This window comes from Dendropsophus ebraccatus, chromosome 3 (assembly GCF_027789765.1).
Source record: "Dendropsophus ebraccatus isolate aDenEbr1 chromosome 3, aDenEbr1.pat, whole genome shotgun sequence".
Lineage (NCBI taxonomy): Eukaryota > Metazoa > Chordata > Amphibia > Anura > Hylidae > Dendropsophus > Dendropsophus ebraccatus.
Window position 1 is genome coordinate 197,948,034 of NC_091456.1, and position 25,182 is coordinate 197,973,215.

The 25,182-nt window shown below is 43.1% G+C and overlaps 1 protein-coding gene across 2 annotated transcripts in view; it reads right to left on the minus strand.

The window, feature by feature from the left end:
* The window catches only part of ARID3C (AT-rich interaction domain 3C), a 183,820-nt gene that overhangs the window by 119,757 nt on the left and 38,881 nt on the right, over window positions 1-25,182 (minus strand). For both annotated transcript variants that reach the window (XM_069963338.1, XM_069963337.1), the window contains exon 2: window positions 9,037-9,222. In XM_069963338.1, the coding sequence (XP_069819439.1) occupies window positions 9,037-9,054 (18 nt within the window). In that variant the 5' untranslated portion in view covers window positions 9,055-9,222. The remainder of the gene's footprint in view (window positions 1-9,036; window positions 9,223-25,182) is intronic.

Sequence of the window (25,182 nt, forward strand, 5' to 3'; positions counted from 1 at the left end):
GTACAGTATAGCAGCATGTGGTATATAATGTATAGTAACTGTATAACCCTGATAACACCGCAGCTGGATATGTGATATATAAGTTACTGTACAGTATAGCAGCATGTGGTATATAATGTATAGTAACTGTATAACCCTGATAACACTGTAGCTGGATATGTGATATATAAGTTACTGTACAGTATAGCAATCAGCATGTGGTGTATAATGTATAGTAACTGTATAACCCTGATAACACTGCAGCTGGATATGTGATATATAAGTTACTGTACAGTATAGCAGCATGTGGTATATAATGTATAGTAACTGTATAACCCTGATAACACTGTAGCTGGATATGTGATATATAAGTTACTGTACAGTATAGCAGCATGTGGTATATAATGTATAGTAACGGTATAACCCTGATAACACAGCAGCTGGATATGTGATATATAAGTTACTGTACAGTACAGCAGCATGTGGTGTATAATGTATAGTAACTGCATAACCCTGATAAAACAGCAGCTGTATATTTGATATATAAGTTACTGTACAGTATAGCAGCATGTGGTATATAATGTATAGTAACTGTATAACCCTGATAACACAGCAGCAGCTGGATATGTGATATATAAGATACTGTACAGTATAGCAGCATGTGGTGTATAATGTATAGTAACTGTATAACCCTGATAACACAGCAGCAGCTGGATATGTGATATATAAGTTACTGTACAGTATAGCAGCATGTGGTGTATAATGTATAGTAACTGTATAACCCTGATAACACTGCAGCAGCTGGATATGTGATATATAAGTTACTGTACAGAATAACAGCATGTGGTATATAATGTATTGTAACTGTATAACCCTGATAACACAGCAGCTGGATATGTGATATATAAGTTACTGTACAGTATAGGAGCATGTGGTATGTAATGTATAGTAACTGTATAACCCTGATAACACAGCAGCTGGATATGTGATATATAAGTTACTGTACAGTATAGCAGCATGTGGTGTATAATGTATAGTAACTGTATAACCCTGATAACACTGCAGCTGGATATGTGATATATAAGTTACTGTACAGTATAGCAGCATGTGGTATGTAATGCATAGTAACTGTATAACCCTGATAACACAGCAGCAGTTTGTAGATACAGGATGGAGCTGCAGATCCCCATAATGCAGTAGTGTAGTACAACAGGCTAGAATAGAGAAGCAGGGCTGCTGTCAGAGGTCTGTGTGGTCACATAACAGCAATGAGGAAGGGGGTGTATTCAGCATGGACCAATCAAGTAGTAAGAATCACAGAGCTGTGCAGGAGGACAGTGACAGAAACTTCTCTATACAGCAGTGTGAATGGCGGAGTGTGAATGGCAGGCACATTACAGCAGCATTGTGTATAGCTGAGTGTAAGTGCAGGCACATTATAGCAGCATTGTGTATAGCTGAGTGTAAGTGCAGGCACATTATAGCAGGAATGGAGAGGATTGGAAACACAAGGGCTGACAGATACTGCAGGGAGCATGAAGGAATGAGCGGGGCAGATGTGGGCACATACATGCAGCACTCTCTGTCCGGGGAGAGAGGTAACAGCTATGGAGAGATTACCCCCACAGTCCTGTCCCCTGATGTAAGCCCCAGCCTGAAGTGGATCTGCTATGATTTGGAAGGTGAGGGAGACTTCCTGGGTCAGAGTACAGGGCTGTAGACCCTGCTATGCAGACCATGCCCCTCCCCCACTCCCCCTCCCACTCAGTACAAGGAGCTCTTACACCAAAGCAATGCTCTTACACCAAGTCACAATTTTAAAAAACTGTGAGCTCTTATACCAAAACGCTCTTAATCCAAATTACTCTTAAACTAAGGTATCACAGTATTACAGCTCTTCTTCCTTCCTGTATCACAGTATCACAGCTCTTCTTCCTTCCTGTATCACAATATCACAGCTCTTCTCCCTCTCTATATCACAGTATCACAGCTCTTCTCCCTTTCTACATCCCAGTATCACAGCTCTTCTTTCTTCCTGTATCACAGTATCACAGCTCTTCTTCCTTCCTGTATCACAGTATCACAGCTCTTCTCCCTCTCTATATCACAGTATCACAGCTCTTCTTCCTTTCTACATCCCAGTATCACAGCTCTTCTCCCTTTCAACATGACAGTATCACACCTCTTCTCCCTCTCTATATCACAGTATCACACCTCTTCTCCCTCTCTATATCACAGTATCACACCTCTTCTCCCTCTCTATAACACAGTATCACAGCTCTTCTCCCTGTCTACATCACAGTATCACAGATCTTCTCCCTGTCTACATCACAGTATCACAGCTCTTCTCCCTCTCTACATCACAGCTTTTTCCTTTCTATATAATAGTATCACAGCTCTTCTACCTTTCTATATAACAGTATCACAGCTCTTCTCCCTCTCTATATCACAGTATCAAACCTTTTCCCCTTCTCTCTCTATCACAGCTCTTCTCCCTCTGTGTATCACAGTAGCCCTTCTCCCTCTCTCTATATCACAGTATCACGCCCCTTCCCCTTCTCTCTCTATCACAGCTCTTCTCCCTCTGTGTATCACAGTAGCCCTTCTCCCTCTCTCTGTATCACAGTATCACGGCCCTTCTCCTTCTCTCTCTATCACAGCTCTTCTCCCTCTGTGTATCACAGTAGCCCTTCTCCCTCTCTCTATATCACAGTATCACGGCTCTTCCCCTTCTCTCTCTATCACAGCTCTTCTCCCTCTGTGTATCACAGTATCACGGCCCTTCTCCTTCTCTCTCTATCACAGCTCTTCTCCCTCTGTGTATCACAGTAGCCCTTCTCCCTCTCTCTATATCACAGTATCACGGCCCTTCTCCTTCTCTCTCTCTATCACAGCTCTTCTCCCTCTGTGTATCACAGTAGCCCTTCTTCCGCTCTCTATATCACAATATCACGGCCCTTCTCCTTCTCTCTATATCACAGCTCTTCTCCCTCTGTGTATCACAGTAGCCCTTCTTCCGCTCTCTATATCACAATATCACGGCCCTTCTCCTTCTCTCTATATCACAGCTCTTCTCCTTCTGTGTATCACAGTAGCCCTTCTCACTCTCTCTATATCACAGTATCACGGCTCTTCCCCTTCTCTCTCTATCACAGCTCTTCTCCCTCTGTGTATCACAGTATCACGGCCCTTCTCCTTCTCTCTCTATCACAGCTCTTCTCCCTCTGTGTATCACAGTAGCCCTTCTTCCGCTCTCTATATCACAATATCACGGCCCTTCTCCTTCTCTCTATATCACAGCTCTTCTCCTTCTGTGTATCACAGTAGCCCTTCTCCCTCTCTCTATATCACAGTATCACGGCCCTTCCCCTTCTCTCTGTATCACAGCTCTTCTCCCTCTGTGTATCACAGTAGCCCTTCTCCCTCTCTCTATATCACAGTATCACGCCCCTTCCCCTTCTCTCTCTATCACAGCTCTTCTCCCTCTGTGTATCACAGTAGCCCTTCTTCCGCTCTCTATATCACAATATCACGGCCCTTCTCCTTCTCTCTATATCACAGCTCTTCTCCTTCTGTGTATCACAGTAGCCCTTCTCCCTCTCTCTATATCACAGTATCACGGCCCTTCCCCTTCTCTCTGTATCACAGCTCTTCTCCCTCTGTGTATCACAGTATCACGGCCCTTCTCCTTCTCTCTCTATCACAGCTCTTCTCCCTCTGTGTATCACAGTAGCCCTTCTCCCTCTCTCTATATCACAATATCACGGCCCTTCTCCTTCTCTCTATATCACAGCTCTTCTCCCTCTGTGTATCACAGTAGCCCTTCTCCCTCTATATCACAGTATCATGGCTCTTCCCCTTCTCTCTCTATCACAGCTCTTCTCCCTCTCTCTGTATCACAGTATCACAGCTCTTCTCCTTCTCTCTCTATCACAGCTCTTCTCCCTCTCTCTATATCACAGTATCACGCCCCTTCCCCTTCTCTCTCTATCACAGCTCTTCTCCCTCTGTGTATCACAGTAGCCCTTCTCCCTCTCTCTATATCACAGTATCACGCCCCTTCCCCTTCTCTCTATATCACAGCTCTTCTCCCTCTGTGTATCACAGTAGCCCTTCTCCCTCTCTCTGTATCACAGTATCACGGCCCTTCTCCTTCTCTCTATATCACAGCTCTTCTCCCTCTGTGTATCACAGTAGCCCTTCTCCCTCTCTCTATATCACAGTATCACGCCCCTTCCCCTTCTCTCTATATCACAGCTCTTCTCCCTCTGTGTATCACAGTAGCCCTTCTCCCTCTCTCTATATCACAGTATCACGCCCCTTCCCCTTCTCTCTGTATCACAGCTCTTCTCCCTCTGTGTATCACAGTAGCCCTTCTCCCTCTCTCTGTATCACAGTATCACGGCCCTTCTCCTTCTCTCTCTATCACAGCTCTTCTCCCTCTGTGTATCACAGTAGCCCTTCTCCCTCTCTCTATATCACAGTATCACGGCTCTTCCCCTTCTCTCTCTATCACAGCTCTTCTCCCTCTGTGTATCACAGTATCACGGCCCTTCTCCTTCTCTCTCTATCACAGCTCTTCTCCCTCTGTGTATCACAGTAGCCCTTCTCCCTCTCTCTGTATCACAGTATCACGGCCCTTCTCCTTCTCTCTCTATCACAGCTCTTCTCCCTCTGTGTATCACAGTAGCCCTTCTCACTCTCTCTATATCACAGTATCACGGCCCTTCCCCTTCTCTCTCTATCACAGCTCTTCTCCCTCTGTGTATCACAGTAGCCCTTCTCCCTCTCTCTGTATCACAGTATCACGGCCCTTCTCCTTCTCTCTCTATCACAGCTCTTCTCCCTCTGTGTATCACAGTAGCCCTTCTCCCTCTCTCTATATCACAGTATCACGCCCCTTCTCCTTCTCTCTCTATCACAGCTCTTCTCCCTCTGTGTATCACAGTAGCCCTTCTCCCTCTCTCTATATCACAGTATCACGCCCCTTCCCCTTCTCTCTGTATCACAGCTCTTCTCCCTCTGTGTATCACAGTAGCCCTTCTCACTATCTCTATATCACAATATCACGGCCCTTCTCCTTCTCTCTATATCACAGCTCTTCTCCCTCTGTGTATCACAGTAGCCCTTCTCCCTCTCTCTATATCACAGTATCATGGCTCTTCCCCTTCTCTCTCTATCACAGCTCTTCTCCCTCTGTGTATCACAGTATCATGGCTCTTCCCCTTCTCCCTCTGTGTATCATAGTAGCCCTTCTCCCTCTCTCTATATCACAGTATCACGGCTCTTCCCCTTCTCTCTCTATCACAGCCCTTCTCCCTCTCTCTATATCACAGTATCACGCCCCTTCTCCTTCTCTCTCTCTATATTACAGTCCCCCCTCCTTATTACAGCTCCCGGCCAGCTCCGGCTCATCCATCACAATAAGAATCTGCTCATTGATTGGGAAATGAGGATGTAAATGAAAAGTCCTGGACAGATATCATTATGGGGCAGATTTATACGAGGAAACGTCTCATTGTCTGAACTATGTCATCTACAAATTGAATGATCTAATGAAGCGGTGGGGGGAGGGGGCTATTAACCACTGAGTGACCGCAGACACAAGGCCCCTGTGTGCCCCCACACCCGGCTGTCAGTCACTGTCACCGCTCCTATCCCTCCTCGTGTCATTGTGTGGTTACAGTAACAGTGCCGGAGCTCGCCAGCCATGTATCCGAGATGTATCTAACAGCAGGCGCCTCCATACAATGTATCCACAGTCCTCACACAGACCGGACACACTGCAGCTGCTACAGGATTGTTTAGTCTTCTAGCCATATGTCAGGCAGTTATCTGCTGTTCTCTGTTATCAGCCAGTGGAATCCTTTAAGACCTCACTCTGGACTGGGATCTCAAAGGAAAACTACAACTCCCATCATGGCCTGACAGCTGTCAGTGTGGTTCATTGCAGCGGTTTCTAAGGATCTCCAACCGATGCATAACTACAACTCCCATCATGCCCTAAAAGTATTTGGCATGGGCGACTACACAGTTCCCCAAGCTGCGGCCCTCCCACCATGCACTGACAGTTTCCCCAAAAAACATGGAAAAATGTGACTTTAGTAAAAGAGTAGTAGATGCTTGGAAGAAACCTCCAGCAGATGTGGTAGATACATGTACAGTAAGGGAATGTAACCAGCCTGGTATATACATCTATCTGCCTGGTGTGTGTATATATGTCTATATATCCTAAGGTAATTAGAGGGGAGATATAACAGGGCTTTATCTGCCGACAATCCTATGTCTCTGTATAGATCAGGTGATCAGAAATAAAAGATGTGAAGAAAAGTGATGGCGCCTCCACGACAAACGTCCACAACCTCCCCAGCACGGACGCAGATCCAGACTGAAGGGAAACAATCACTTATTGGCGATCAGCGTCAGATCCTAAAGAGGATCCGCCATGTGAGGCCCCTCCTGCTGATCAGAAGAGACAAGTGACGGAGCCTCTCCCCCACATCTGTCTCCGCACTCAACAGTCTCCACAATCCGGGGAAGGGTAATAAATCACAGCCAAAGGAGAAGACGTCTGCGCTCCTCCAAATGCTGATCCTTCTGGACCACTTCCTGATCTGACATATACACAGAGCGCACACAGACTCCTCTATCAATGTGACTATAGTGCACACAGACTCCTCTATCCATGTGACTATAGCGCACACAGACTCCTCTAGCCATGTGACTATAGCGCACACAGACTCCTCTAGCCATGTGACTATAGCGCACACAGACTCCTCTAGCCATGTGACTATAGCGCACACAGACTCCTCTATCAATGTGACTATAACGCACACAGACTCCTCTAGCCATGTGACTATAGCGCACACAGACTCCTCTATCAATGTGACTATACAGAGCGCACACAGACTCCTCTAGCCATGTGACTATAGTGCACACAGACTCCTCTAGCCATGTGACTATAGCGCACACAGACTCCTCTATCAATGTGACTATACAGAGCGCACACAGACTCCTCTAGCCATGTGACTATAGCGCACACAGACTCCTCTATCAATGTGACTATAGCGCACACAGACTCCTCTATCAATGTGACTATAGCGCACACAGACTCCTCTATCAATGTGACTATAGCGCACCCAGACTCCTCTAGCCATGTGACTATAGCGCACACAGACTCCTCTATCAATGTGACTATAGCGCACCCAGACTCCTCTATCAATGTGACTATAGTGCACACAGACTCCTCTAGCCATGTGACTATAGCGCACCCAGACTCCTCTAGCCATGTGACTATAGGGCACACAGACTCCTCTATCCATGTGACTATAGCGCACCCAGACTCCTCTAGCCATGTGACTATAGCGCACACAGACTCCTCTATCAATGTGACTATAGCGCACCCAGACTCCTCTATCAATGTGACTATAGTGCACCCAGACTCCTCTATCAATGTGACTATACAGAGCGCACCCAGACTCCTCTATCAATGTGACTATACAGAGTGCACCCAGACTCCTCTATCAATGTGACTATAGCGCACCCAGACTCCTCTATCAATGTGACTATACAGAGCGCACCCAGACTCCTCTATCAATGTGACTATAGTGCACCCAGACTCCTTTATCAATGTGACTATACAGAGCGCACCCAGACTCCTCTATCAATGTGACTATACAGAGTGCACCCAGACTCCTCTATCAATGTGATTATAGTGCACCCAGACTCCTCTATCAATGTGACTATAGTGCACCCAGACTCCTCTATCAATGTGACTATAGTGCACCCAGACTCCTCTATCAATGTGATTATACAGAGTGCACCCAGACTCCTCTATCAATGTGACTATACAGAGCGTACCCAGACTCCTCTACCAATGTGACTATAGTGCACCCAGACTCCTCTATCAATGTGACTATACAGAGCGCACCCAGACTCCTCTATCAATGTGACTATACAGAGCGCACCCAGACTCCTCTATCAATGTGACTATAGCGCACCCAGACTCCTCTATCAATGTGACTGTAGTGCACCCAGACTCCTCTATCAATGTGACTATACAGAGCGCACCCAGACTCCTCTATCAATGTGACTATAGCGCACCCAGACTCCTCTATCAATGTGACTGTAGTGCACCCAGACTCCTCTATCAATGTGACTATACAGAGTGCACCCAGACTCCTCTATCAATGTGACTATACAGAGCGTACCCAGACTCCTCTATCAATGTGACTGTAGTGCACCCAGACTCCTCTATCAATGTGACTATACAGAGCGTACCCAGACTCCTCTATCAATGTGACTATAGTGCACCCAGACTCCTCTATCAATGTGATTATAGTGCACCCAGACTCCTCTATCAATGTGACTATAGTGCACCCAGACTCCTCTATCAATGTGACTATAGTGCACCCAGACTCCTCTATCAATGTGACTATACAGAGCGCACCCAGACTCCTCTATCAATGTGACTATACAGAGCGCACCCAGACTAGGTGGACCGGGGGCTTCATCTGCCTGGTACATATATATATATATATATATATATATATATATATATATATCCTAAGGTAATAAGAGAGGGGATAATACAAGGGAGGACTAGGTGGAGCAGGGGGTGTCATCTGCCTGGTATATATATATATATATATATATATATATATATATATATATATCCTAAGGTAATAAGAGAGGGGATAATACAAGGGAGGACTAGGTGGAGCAGGGGGTGTCATCTGCCTGGTATATATATATATATATCCTAAGGTAATAAGAGAGGGGATAATACAAGGGAGGACTAGGTGGAGCAGGGGGTGTCATCTGCCTGGTATATATATATATATATATATATATATATATATATATATATATATATATATATATATCCTAAGGTAATAAGAGAGGGGATAATACAAGGGAGGACTAGGTGGAGCAGGGGGCTTTTGTTCCAGTAGTTTTCTATGTATCTTCCTAAGGAAAGTGTACACTGTGATGGTATAGAGACACAAGGCCAATGTGGGGAGACAAGGTCATGGATAGGGTACACAGATGACGTACATGAAGATGAACGCTCATGAGATCTCCTATGGGTCGTGTCTTTGCTTTCTGTCTCCTTGACTGTTTCTCAATGTCGGGAAAGTGGGATGAAAAGCGGAGCCATAGTCTATCCTGTCAGCCTGTGGCCGGCCTGGCTATACTGGCTATAGATGGAGGTTCTCCTAACTTGTCAGAGTCTGTCGGATCCTCGGGAGATAAAATACTTATTATACTGAGATTCCACATTATATACACATATATATCCACACATGTATAGATTCATTTCTGCCTAATCAGATGGCAACAAAACTTCTCAATACCTTAAGAAAAACGGGAAACAACCGGATAGAGAGCGCAAGAAGAGCGATCGATGTAGTATATATATATATATATATATATATTCTTAGTAATTTCAGCAGCACAGGAAAAATACGGGTGCCAGGCAAATACTCCAACCACGAGTCCACAGTATGTATGTAAAGTAGCAATAATAATAATAGTAATTATTATTATTATTATTATTATTATTATTATTATTATTATTATTATATACATATAACAAAAAAAGGTAAAATAAAATATGAAAAATAAATACACAAAAAATGGTAGATAATTAAAAAATTTATACAATGAACGTAATAATAATCACCTTATTATAAGAGGTATTATCACCCAGACTATTATAAGAGGTATTATCACCTTATTATAAGAGGTATTATCACCTTATTATAAGAGGTATTATCACCCTATTATAAGAGATATTATCACCTTATTATAAGAGGTATTATCACCCAGACTATTATAAGAGGTATTATCACCCTACTATAAGAGGTATTATCACCCAGACTATTATAAGAGGTATTATCACCCTATTATAAGAGGTATTATCACCCAGACTATTATAAGAGGTATTATCACCTTATTATAAGAGGTATTATCACCTTATTATAAGAGGTATTATCACCCTATTATAAGAGATATTATCACCCTATTATAAGAGATATTATCACCCAGACTATTATAAGAGGTATTATCACCCTACTATAAGAGGTATTATCACCCAGACTATTATAAGATGTATTATCACCCAGACTATTATAAGAGATATTATCACCCTATTATAAGAGGTATTATCACCCTATTGTAAGAGATATTATCACCCTATTATAAGAGATATTATCACCCTATTATAAGAGGTATTATCACCCTATTATAAGAGGTATTATCACCCTATTATAAGAGGTATTATCACCCAGACTATTATAAGAGGTATTATCACCCAGACTATTATAAGAGGTATAATCACCCTATTATAAGAGGTATCACCCAGACTATTATAAGAGGCATTATCACCCTACTATAAGAGGTATTATCACCCTACTATAAGAGGTATTATCACCCTATTATGAGAGATATTATCACCCTATTATAAGAGGTAATATCACCTTATTATAAGAGGTATTATCACCCTATTATAAGAGGTATTATCACCCTATTATAAGAGGTATTATCACCCTATTATAAGAGGTATTATCACCTTATTATAAGAGGTATTATCACCCTATTATGAGAGATATTATCACCCAGACTATTATAAGAGGTATTATCACCCAGACTATTATAAGAGGTATTATCACCCTATTATAAGAGGTCTTATCACCCAGACTATTATAAGAGGTATTATCACCCTATTATAAGAGGTATTATCACCCTATTATAAGAGGTATTATCACCCTATTATAAGAGGTCTTATCACCCAGACTATTATAAGAGGTATTATCACCCTATTATAAGAGGTATTATCACCTTATTATAAGAGGTATTATCACCCAGACTATTATAAGAGGTATTATCACCCTATTATAAGAGGTCTTATCACCCAGACTATTATAAGAGGTATTATCACCCTATTATAAGAGGTATTATCACCCAGACTATTATAAGAGATATTATCACCCTATTATAAGAGGTATTATCACCCTATTGTAAGAGATATTATCACTCTATTATAAGAGATATTATCACCCTATTATAAGAGGTATTATCACCCTATTATAAGAGGTATTATCACCCAGACTATTATAAGAGGTATTATCACCCAGACTATTATAAGAGGTATAATCACCCTATTATAAGAGGTATAATCACCCTATTATAAGAGGTATCACCCAGACTATTATAAGAGACATTATCACCCTACTATAAGAGGTATTATCACCCTACTATAAGAGGTATTATCACCCTATTATGAGAGATATTATCACCCAGACTATTATAAGAGATATTATCACCCAGACTATTATAAGAGATATTACCAGCCTATTATAAGAGGTCTTATCACCTAGACTATTATAAGAGGTATTATCACCCTATTATAAGAGATATTATCACCCTATTATAAGAGGTATTATCACCCTATTGTAAGAGGTATTATCACCTTATTATAAGAGATATTATCACCCTATTATAAGAGGTATTATCACCCTATTGTAAGAGGTATTATCACCCTATTATAAGAGATATTATCACCCTATTATAAGAGGTATTATCACCCTATTGTAAGAGGTATTATCACCCTATTGTAAGAGATATTATCACCCTATTATAAGAGATATTATCACCCTATTATAAGAGGTATTATCACCCTATTATAAGAGGTATTATCACCCAGACTATTATAAGAGGTATTATCACCCTATTATAAGAGGTATTATCACCCAGACTATTATAAGAGGTATAATCACCCTATTATAAGAGGTATCACCCAGACTATTATAAGAGACATTATCACCCTACTATAAGAGGTATTATCACCCTACTATAAGAGGTATTATCACCCTATTATGAGAGATATTATCACCCTATTATAAGAGGTATTATCACCTTATTATAAGAGGTATTATCACCCAGACTATTATAAGAGGTATTATCACCCTATTATAAGAGGTCTTATCACCCAGACTATTATAAGAGGTATTATCACCCTATTATAAAAGGTATTATCACCCTATTATAAGAGGTATTATCACCCAGACTATTATAAGAGATATTATCACCCTATTATAACAGATATTATCACCCTATTGTAAGAGGTATTATCACCCTATTGTAAGAGGTATTATCACCCTATTATAAGAGGTATTATCACCCAGACTATTATAAGAGGTATAATCACCCTATTATAAGAGGTATCACCCAGACTATTATAAGAGACATTATCACCCTACTATAAGAGGTATTATCACCCTATTATGAGAGATATTATCACCCAGACTATTATAAGAGATATTATCACCCAGACTATTATAAGAGATATTATCACCCAGACTATTATAAGAGATATTACCAGCCTATTATAAGAGGTCTTATCACCTAGACTATTATAAGAGGTATTATCACCCTATTATAAGAGGTATTATCACCTTATTATAAGAGGTATTATCACCCTATTATAAGAGGTATTATCACCCTATTATAAGAGGTATTATCACCCTATTATAAGAGGTATTATCACCCAGACTATTATAAGAGGTATAATCACCCTATTGTAAGAGGTATCACCCAGACTATTATAAGAGACATTATCACCCTACTATAAGAGGTATTATCACCCTATTATGAGAGATATTATCACCCTATTATAAGAGGTATTATCACCTTATTATAAGAGGTATTATCACCCTATTATAAGAGGTATTATCACCCTATTATAAGAGGTATAATCACCCTATTATAAGAGGTATCACCCAGACTATTATAAGAGACATTATCACCCTACTATAAGAGGTATTATCACCCTATTATGAGAGATATTATCACCCTATTATAAGAGGTATTATCACCTTATTATAAGAGGTATTATCACCCTATTATAAGAGGTATTATCACCCTATTATAAGAGGTATTATCACCCTATTATAAGAGGTATTATGACCTTATTATAAGAGATATTATCACCCAGACTATTATAAGAGATATTATCACCCAGACTATTATAAGAGATATTATCACCCTATTATAAGAGGTCTTATCACCCTATTATAAGAGGTATTATCACCCAGACTATTATAAGAGGTATTATCACCCTATTATAAGAGGTATTATCACCCTATTATAAGAGGTATTATCACCCAGACTATTATAAGAGGTATTATCACCTTATTATAAGAGATATTATTACCCAGACTATTATAAGAGATATTATCACCCAGACTATTATTATGACCCTGACTATAATGAGGTAATAACGCCGTCACCTCTGGCTTATGTTGGTTAGGATGTAAACCATGTATTGTGTGGGTGCCGGTGGGTGGCCCCTGACGTCCACATGGATCAGCAGCTGTTGAGAAAACACAGGTGACACCAAAATTTCTCAGGAATTTTTTGGTTGGGGTGGATGTCTCCTGTATTCACTGTAATATGATGGGGATGGGGTGGATGTCTCCTGTATTCACTGTAATATGATGGGGATGGGGTGGATGTCTCCCGTATTCACTGTAATATGATGGGGATGGGGCAGATGTCTCCAGTATTCACTGTAATATGATGGGGATGGGGTGGATGTCTCCCGTATTCACTATAATATGATGGGGATGGGGTGGATGTCTCCCGTATTCACTATAATATGATGGGGTGGATGTTTCCCATATACACTGTAATATGTAGGGATGGGGTGGATGTCTCCCGTATTCACTGTAATATGATGGGGATGGGGTGGATGTCTCCCGTATTCACTATAATATGATGGGGTGGATGTTTCCCGTATACACTATAATATGTAGGGATGGGGTGGATGTCTCCCGTATTCACTGTAATATGATGGGGATGGAGTGGATGTCTCCCGTATTCACTGTAATATGATGGGGATGGAGTGGATGGCTCCCGTATTCACTGTAATATCTAGGGATGGGGTGGATGTCTCCCGTATTCACTGTAATATGATGGGGATGGGGTGGATGTCTCCCGTATTCACTGTAATATGATGGGGATGGGGTGGATGTCTCCCGTATTCACTGTAATATGATGGGGATGGGGTGGATGTCTCCCGTATTCACTGTAATATCTAGGGATGGGGTGGATGTCTCCTGTATACACTATAATATAATGGAGTGGATGTCTCCCGTATTCACTGTAATATGATGGGGATGGGGTGGATGTCTCCCGTATTCACTATAATATGATGGGGATGGGGTGGATGTCTCCCGTATTCACTGTAATATGATGGGGATGGGGTGGATGTCTCCCGTATTCACTGTAATATGATGGGGATGGGGTGGATGTCTCCTGTATACACTGTAATATGTAGGGATGGGGTGGATGTCTCCCGTATTCACTGTAATATCTAGGGATGGGGTGGATGTCTCCCGTATTCACTGTAATATGATGGGGTGGATGTTTCCCATATACACTGTAATATGATGGGGATGGGGTGGATGTCTCCCGTATTCACTGTAATATGATGGGGATGGGGTGGATGTCTCCCGTAATCACTATAATATGATGGAGATGGGGTGGATAGCTCCCGTATTCACTATAATATGATGGAGATGGGGTGGATGTCTCCCGTATTCACTGTAATATGATGGGGATGGGGTGGATGTCTCCTGTATACACTGTAATATGTAGGGATGGGGTGGATGTCTCCCGTATTCACTATAATATGATGGGAATGGGGTGGATGTCTCCCGTATTCACTATAATATGATGGAGATGGGGTGGATGTCTCCCGTATTCACTGTAATATGATGGGGTGGATGTCTCCCTATTCACTATAATATGATGGGGATGGGGTGGATGTCTCCCGTATTCACTGTAATATGATGGGGATGGGGTGGATGTCTCCCGTATTCACTATAATATGATGGAGATGGGGTGGATGTCTCCCGTATTCACTGTAATATGATGGGGATGGGGTGGATGTCTCCCGTATTCACTGTAATATGATGGGGATGGGGTGGATGTCTCCCTATTCACTATAATATGATGGGGATGGGGTGGATGTCTCCCGTATTCACTATAATATGATGGGGATGGGGTGGATGTCTCCCGTATTCACTATAATATGATGGGGTGGATGTTTCCCGTATACACTGTAATATGTAGGGATGGGGTGGATGTCTCCCGTATTCACTGTAATATCTAGGGATGGGGTGGATGTCTCCCGTATTCACTATAATATGATGGGAATGGGGTGGATGTCTCCCGTATTCACTGTAATATGATGGGGATGGGGTGGATGTCTCCTGTATTCACTATGATATGATGGGGATGGGGTGGATGTCTACCGTATTCACTATAATATGATGGGAATGGGGTGGATGTCTCCCGTATTCACTATAATATGATGGAGATGGGGTGGATGTCTCCCGTATTCACTGTAATATGATGGGGTGGATGTCTCCCTATTCACTATAATATGATGGGGATGGGGTGGATGTCTACCGTATTCACTATAATATGATGGGGTGGATGTTTCCCGTATACACTATAATATGTAGGGATGGGGTGGATGTCTCCTGTATACACTGTAATATGTAGGGATGGGGTGGATGTCTCCTGTATACACTGTAATATGTAGGGATGGGGTGGATGTCTCCCGTATTCACTATAATATGATGGGGATGGGGTGGATGTCTCCCGTATTCACTGTAATATGATGGGGTGGATGTCTCCCGTATTCACTGTAATATCTAGGGATGGGGTGGATGTCTCCCGTATTCACTATAATATGATGGGGTGGATGTCTCCCGTATTCACTGTAATATGATGGGGTGGATGTCTCCCGTATTCACTATAATATGATGGGGTGGATGTCTCCCGTATTCACTGTAATATGATGGGGTAGATGTCTCCCGTATTCACTATAATATGATGGGGTGGATGTCTCCTGTATTCACTATAATATGATGGGGATGGGGTGGATGTCTCCCGTATTCACTATAATATGATGGGGATGGGGTGGATGTCTCCCGTATTCACTATAATATGATGGGGATGGGGTGGATGTCTCCCGTATTCACTATAATATGATGGGGATGGGGTGGATGTCTCCCGTATTCACTGTAATATGATGGGGAGGATGTCTCCCATATTCACTATAATATGATGGGGATGGGGTGGATGTCTCCCGTATTCACTATAATATGATGGGGTGGATGTCTCCCGTATTCACTATAATATGATGGGGATGGGGTGGATGTCTCCCGTATTCACTGTAATATGATGGGGTGGATGTCTCCCGTATTCACTGTAATATGATGGGGTGGATGTCTCCCGTATTCACTATAATATGTAGGGATGGGGTGGATGTCTCCTGTATACACTATAATATGTAGGGATGGGGTGGATGTCTCCCGTATTCACTGTAATATGTAGGGATGGGGTGGATGTCTCCCGTAATCACTATAATATGATGGAGATGGGGTGGATGTCTCCCGTATTCACTATAATATGATGGGGAGGGGGTGGATGTCTCCCGTATTCACTATAATATGATGGGGAGGGGGTGGATGTCTCCCGTATTCACTATAATATGTAGGGATGGGGTGGATGTCTCACGTAATCACTGTAATATGTAGGGATGGGGTGGATGTCTCCTGTATACACTGTAATATGTAGGGATGGGGTGGATGTCTCCTGTATACACTGTAATATGTAGGGATGGGGTGGATGTCTCCTGTATACACTGTAATATGTAGGGATGGGGTGGATGTCTCCTGTATACACTGTAATATGTAGGGATGGGGTGGATGTCTCCCGTATACACTGTAATATGATGGGGATGGGGTGGATGTCTCCTGTATACACTGTAATATGATGGGGAGGGGGTGGATGTCTCCTGTATACACTGTAATATGTAGGGATGGGGTGGATGTCTCCTGTATACACTGTAATATGTAGGGATGGGGTGGATGTCTCCCGTAATCACTGTAATATGTAGGGATGGGGTGGATGTCTCCTGTATACACTGTAATATGTAGGGATGGGGTGGATGTCTCCCGTATACACTGTAATATGTAGGGATGGTATGGATGTCTCCCGTAATCACTGTAATATGTAGGGATGGGGTGGATGTCTCCTGTATACACTGTAATATGTAGGGATGGGGTGGATGTCTCACGTAATCACTGTAATATGTAGGGATGGGGTGGATGTCTCCCGTATTCACTGTAATATGTAGGGATGGGGTGGATGTCTCCCGTATACACTGTAATATCTGGCTGGGTGAGCTGTATACCCTGTATACCGGAGGCGGTGGAGCTCTAATCCGGTGTAATTCATTATTGTAATTACACAGAATCTCTGGGCTCCAGAGCTGACATTCCCCATCCAGATAAATCAATGCGGCCACCTCCCCGCTGAGATCCACTCAATTCCACTATTTTACATTATTTGACGTGAAGGGAAAAAAATCATTACAACAATTTAACAAAATTAAAGAGTTGATGGAAGGACATCATCTTAATAATAAAGAGAGAGGGGTTAATGGGGCGCGAGGCGTCGAGCGGGGCCCCCTTATACACAGTTATTGATAGGGCCATGTCCCCTGTAATTGACCGACGCTTTGCCGTCTGATTTGGTCGTTTATATTGCTTGTTTTGTTTTTGCTTTTACAATTTTGTACTTGAAGTTTCTTGAAGATTTTCTTTTCTCTCCAGACAAGTTTATAAGCTATAAAGTTGGGGCCGATCTTCCCAGAACCCAGCAGGTTATGAGTCATATATATATGTGTGTGTGGTGGTGGTGGGGGGGGGGTGCAGGGGGAGGGTGGACACGGCCGCCGCTCGCAGCATTGTTTACTAACACTGTATAGCCTTAAGCTGGCGTGGAGGCGCCATTGCTGATCTTTGACCACTTTACTATTTATATAATGGCACCATAAAGAATTAATAGATAAGAGAACACAGTTATCATGAATGGAGGATAAAGTGCACACAGGCCGCAGCCTGACCCCCACCCCCGCCTGATACATTATATATGTACCGGGGACTACAGAGTTACATGACCTGGGAGCACACAGCAGCCCTAAATATATAGAGATACATGGGGGCTACAAACACAGCAGCCCTATATAGATATAGATACATGGGGGCTATATACACACAGCAGCCCTATATAGATATAGATACATGGGGGCTATATACACACAGCAGCCCTATATATATAGATATATATACATGGGGGCTATATACACACAGCAGCCCTATATAGATATATAGATACATGGGGGCTACAAACACAGCAGCCCTATATAGATATAGATACATGGGGGCTATATACACACAGCAGCCCTATATAGATATAGATACATGGGGGCTATATACACACAGCAGCCCTATATAGATATAGATACATGGGGGCTATATACACACACAGCAGCCCTATATAGATATAGATACATGGGGGCTATACACACAGCAGCCCTATATAGATATATAGATACATGGGGGCTATATACACACACAGCAGCCCTATATAGATATAGATACATGGGGGCTATATACACAGCAGCCCTAAATATATAGAGATACATGGGGGCTACAAACACAGCAGCCCTATATAGATATATAGATACATGGGGGCTATACACACAGCAGCCCTATATAGATATAGATACATGGGGGCTATATACACACAGCAGCCCTAAATATATAGATATATATACATGGGGGCTATATACACACAGCAGCCCTATATAGATATAGATATATATACATGGGGCTATATACACAGCAGCCCTATATAGATATAGATACATGGGGGCTATATACACAGCAGCCCTATATAGATATATATATACATGGGGGCTATATACACACAGCAGCCCTAAATATATAGATATATATACATGGGGCTATATACACAGCAGCCCTATATAGATATAGATACATGGGGGCTATATACACACAGCAGCCCTATATAGATATAGATACATGGGGGCTATATACACACAGCAGCCCTATATAGATATATATATATATATATATATATATATATACATGGGGGCTATATACACACAGCAGCCCTAAATATATAGAGATACATGGGGGCTATATACACAGCAGCCCTATATAGATATAGAAACATGGGGGCTATATACACACAGCAGCCCTATATAGATATATATACATGGGGGCTATATACACACAGCAGCCCTATATAGATATAGATACATGGGGGCTATATACACAAAGCAGCCCTATATAGATATATATACATGGGGGCTATATACACACAGCAGCCCTAAATATATAGATATATATACATGGGGCTATATACACAGCAGCCCTATATAGATATAGATACATGGGGGCTATATACACACAGCAGCCCTATATAGATATAGATACATGGGGGCTATATACACACAGCAGCCCTATATAGATATAGATACATGGGGGCTATATACACACAGCAGCCCTAAATATATAGATATATATACATGGGGCTATATACACAGCAGCCCTATATAGATATAGATACATGGGGCTATATACACACAGCAGCCTTATATAGATATATATATACATGGGGGCTATATACACACAGCAGCCCTATATAGATATAGATACATGGGGGCTATATACACATAGCAGCCCTATATAGATATAGATACATGGGGCTATATACACACAGCAGCCCTATATAGATATATAGATACATGGGGGCTGTATACACACAGCAGCCCTATATAGATATATAGATACATGGGGGCTATATACACACAGCAGCCCTATATAGATATATATATATATATATATATATATATATATATATATACATGGGGGCTATATACACACAGCAGCCCTATATAGATATATATACATGGGGCTATATACACACAGCAGCCCTAAATATATAGATATAGATACATGGGGGCTATATACACACAGCAGCCCTATATAGATACATGGGGGCTATATACACACAGCAGCCCTATATAGATATAGATACATGGGGGCTATATACACACAGCAGCCCTATATAGATATATATACATGGGGGCTATATACACAAAGCAGCCCTATATAGATATATATACATGGGGCTATATACACAGCAGCCCTATATAGATATAGATACATAGGGGCTACACACACAGCAGCCCTATATATATATATAGATACATGGGGCTATATACACACAGCAGCCCTATATACATATATAGATACATGGGGGCTATATACACACAGCAGCCCTATATACATATAGATACATGGGGCTATATACACACAGCAGCCCTATATATAGATATAGATACATGGGGGCTATATACACACAGCAGCCCTATATAGATATAGGTACATGGGGGCTATATACACACAGCAGCCCTATATATATATAGAGAGAGAGAGACATGGGGGCTATATACACACAGCAGCCCTATATATATATACATGGGGGCTATATACACACAGCAGCCCTATATAGATATAGATACATGGGGGCTATATACACACAGCAGCCCTATATAGATATATAGATACATGGGGGCTATATACACACAGCAGCCCTATATAGATATAGATACATGGGGGCTATATACACACAGCAGCCCTATATAGATATATAGATACATGGGGGCTATATACACACAGCAGCCCTATATAGATATAGATACATGGGGGCTATATACACACAGCAGCCCTATATAAATATATAGAGACATGGGGGCTATATATACACAGCAGCCCTATATAGATATAGATACATGGGGGCTATATACACACAGCAGCCCTAAATATATAGATATATATACATGGGGCTATATACACACAGCAGCCCTATATAGATATAGATACATGGGGGCTATATACACACAGCAGCCCTAAATATATAGATATATATACATGGGGCTATATACACACCAGCCCTATATAGATATAGATACATGGGGCTATATACACACAGCAGCCCTATATATATATATATATATATATATATACATGGGGGCTATATACACACAGCAGCCCTATATAGATATAGATACATGGGGGCTATATACACACAGCAGCCCTATATAGATATAGATACATGGGGGCTATATACACAAAGCAGCCCTATATAGATATAGATACATGGGGGCTATATACACACAGCAGCCCTATATATATATATATAGATATATGGGGCTATATAAACACAGCAGCCCTATATAGATATATATACATGGGGGCTATACACACAGCAGCCCTATATAGATATATAGATACATGGGGCTATATACACAGCAGCCCTATATAGATATAGATATAGATACATGGGGGCTATATACACACAGCAGCCCTATATAGATATATAGATACATGGGGGCTATATACACACAGCAGCCCTATATAGATATAGATACATGGGGCTATAGACACAGCAGCCCTATATAGATATATATACATGGGGGCTATATACACACAGCAGCCCTATATAGATATAGATACATGGGGCTATAGACACAGCAGCCCTATATAGATATATATACATGGGGGCTATATACACACAGCAGCCCTATATAGCTATATAGATACATGGGGGCTATATACACAGCAGCCCTATATAGATATATATACATGGGGGCTATATACACAGCAGCCCTATATAGATATATATACATGGGGGCTATATATACACAGCAGCCCTATATAGATATAGATACATGGGGGCCATATACACAGCAGCCCTATATAGATATATAGATACATGGGGGCTATATACACACAGCAGCCCTATATAGATATATATATACATGGGGGCTATATACACACAGCAGCCCTATATAGATATAGATACATGGGGGCTATATACACACAGCAGCCCTATATAGATATATATATATATATGGGGGCTATACACACAGCAGCCCTATATAGATATAGATACATGGGGGCTATATACACACAGCAGCCCTATATATATATAGATACATGGGGGCTATATACACACAGCAGCCCTATATAGATATAGATACATGGGGGCTATATACACAGCAGCCCTATATAGATATAGATACATGGGGGCTATATACACACAGCAGCCCTATATAGATATATAGATACATGGGGGCTATATACACACAGCAGCCCTATATAGATATAGATACATGGGGGCCATATACACAGCAGCCCTATATAGATATATAGATACATGGGGGCTATATACACACAGCAGCCCTATATAGATATAGATACATGGGGGCTATATACACACAGCAGCCCTATATAGATACATGGGGGCTATATACACACAGCAGCCCTATATAGATATATATACATGGGGGCTATACACACAGCAGCCCTATATAGATATATATATACATGGGGGCTATATACACACAGCAGCCCTATATAGATATATATACATGGGGGCTATATACACACAGCAGCCCTATATAGATATAGATACATGGGGGCTATATACACACAGCAGCCCTATATAGATATATATATATATATATATACATGGGGGCTATATATACACAGCAGCCCTATATAGATATATATACATGGGGCTATATACACACAGCCCTATATAGATATAGATACATGGGGGCTATATACACAGCAGCCCTATATAGATATAGATACATGGGGGCTATATACACACAGCAGCCCTATATAGATATATATATATATATATATATACATGGGGGCTATATACACACAGCAGCCCTATATAGATATAGATACATGGGGGCTATATACACACAGCAGCCCTATATAGATATATAGATACATGGGGGCTATATACACAGCAGCCCTATAGAGATATATATATACATGGGGGCTATATCACCTAGGAACACATAGCCCCCCAGCACAGACACATGACCACCCCCTGTACACAAGTCCCAGGATTATACAGTAACCCCTGTAAACTATTTACAACTTCAGCACCCCAATGTACACACATACACGTCTAATACACCCGCCAGGAACACACAGCACCCCAATGTACACACATACACGATCCAGGAATACACATCATACAGACACAGACCCCCAAATACATAAACAGGGGACAGCCCCCAAATACATAACCGAGGTACAGACAGCACCCCTATACATACACATCACCTCTATAGATGACCCAGGAGTATACAGCACCCCTATACATGACCCAGGAGTACACAGCACCCCTATACATGACCCAGGAGTACACAGCACCCCTATACATACACAGCACCCCTATACATGACCCAGGAGTACACAGCACCCCTATACATACACAGCACCCCTATACATGACCCAGGAGTACACAGCACCCCTATACATACACAGCACCCCTATACATGACCCAGGAGTACACAGCACCCCTATACATGACCCAGGAGTACACAGCACCCCTATACATACACAGCACCCCTATACATGACCCAGGAGTACACAGCACCCCTATACATACACAGCACCCCTATACATGACCCAGGAGTACACAGCACCCCTATACATGACCCAGGAGTATACAGCACCCCTATACATGACCCAGGAGTACACAGCACCCCTATACATGACCCAGAAGTACACAGCACCCCTATACATGACCTAGGAGTACACAGCACCCCTATACATGACCCAGAAGTACACAGCACCCCTATACATGACCCAGGAGTACACAGCACCCCTATACATGACCCAGGAGTACACAGCACCCCTATACATGACCCAGAAGTACACAGCACCCCTATACATGACCCAGGAGTACACAGCACCCCTATACATGACCCAGGAGTACACAGCACCCCTATACATGACCCAGGAGTACACAGCACCCCTATACATGACCCAGGAGTACACAGCACCCCTATACATACACAGCACTGCACACCCCTGTAAGATCAGACACTCAGTACATGGTCCTGACATATGCAGCCCCCCCTATACCCAGAAAATCCCAGTGACCTGTCCAGACCCGGGACCCCCTGCATACACCCAGGACCCCCTGCATACACCCAGGACCCCCTGCATACACCCAGGACCCCCTGCATACACCCAGGACCCCCTGAATACACCCAGGACCCCCTGCATACACCCAGGACCCCCTGCATACACCCAGGACCCCCTGCATACACCCAGGACCCCCTGCATACACCCAGGCCCCCCTGCATACACCCAGGACCCCCTGCATACACCCAGGACCCCCTGAATACACCCAGGACCCCCTGCATACACCCAGGCCCCCCTGCATACACCCAGGCCCCCCTGCATACACCCAGGACCCCCTGCATACACCCAGGACCCCCTGCATACACCCAGGACCCCCTGCATACACCCAGGACCCCCTGAATACACCCGGGACCCCCTGAATACACCCGGGACCCCCTGCATACACCCGGGACCCCCTGCATACACCCAGGACCCCCTGCATACACCCAGGCCCCCCTGCATACACCCAGGACCCCCTGCATATACCCAGGACCCCCTGCATACACCTAGGACCCCCTGCATACACCCGGGACCCCCTGAATACACCCGGGACCCCCTGAATACACCCGGGACCCCCTGCATACACCCAGGACCCCCTGCATACACCCAGGACCCCCTGCATACATCCAGGACCCCCTGCATACACCCAGGACCCCCTGCATACACCCAGGACCCCCTGCATACATCCAGGACCCCCTGCATACACCCAGGACCCCCTGCATACACCCAGGACCCCCTGCATACACCCAGGACCCCCTGCATACACCCAGGACCCCCTGCATACATCCAGGACCCCCTGCATACACCCAGGACCCCCTCCTATACACATAAGAGCTGAGAAGGTAACTTGGGACACACAACCCCCGGTAATAGAGCCGGCACCCCCTCCTCCCCTCCTCTCCTGTCCCGGGGACCCCGCACCCGCCGCACATGATGACACTGGAATCCACTTACCAAAGCAGATTTGCTGGCCACACTGGTGTTCTCCACCATGCTGCTGCTCCGAGCTGTGCGACACTACAGCAACCCGACAGCTCCTGCTCAATAATACAGCCTGCCCGAGGGGGGGTCACTGCCGCAACCGGGAGGGGGCGCACTCTCCGCTCTGCTGTCCCGCTCCTCACCTCCCCGGGACGGGGGCGCACTCTCCGCTCTGCTGTCCCGCTCCTCACCTCCCCGGGACGGGGGCGCACTCTCCGCTCTGCTGTCCCGCTCCTCACCTCCCCGGGACGGGGGCGCACTCTCCGCTCTG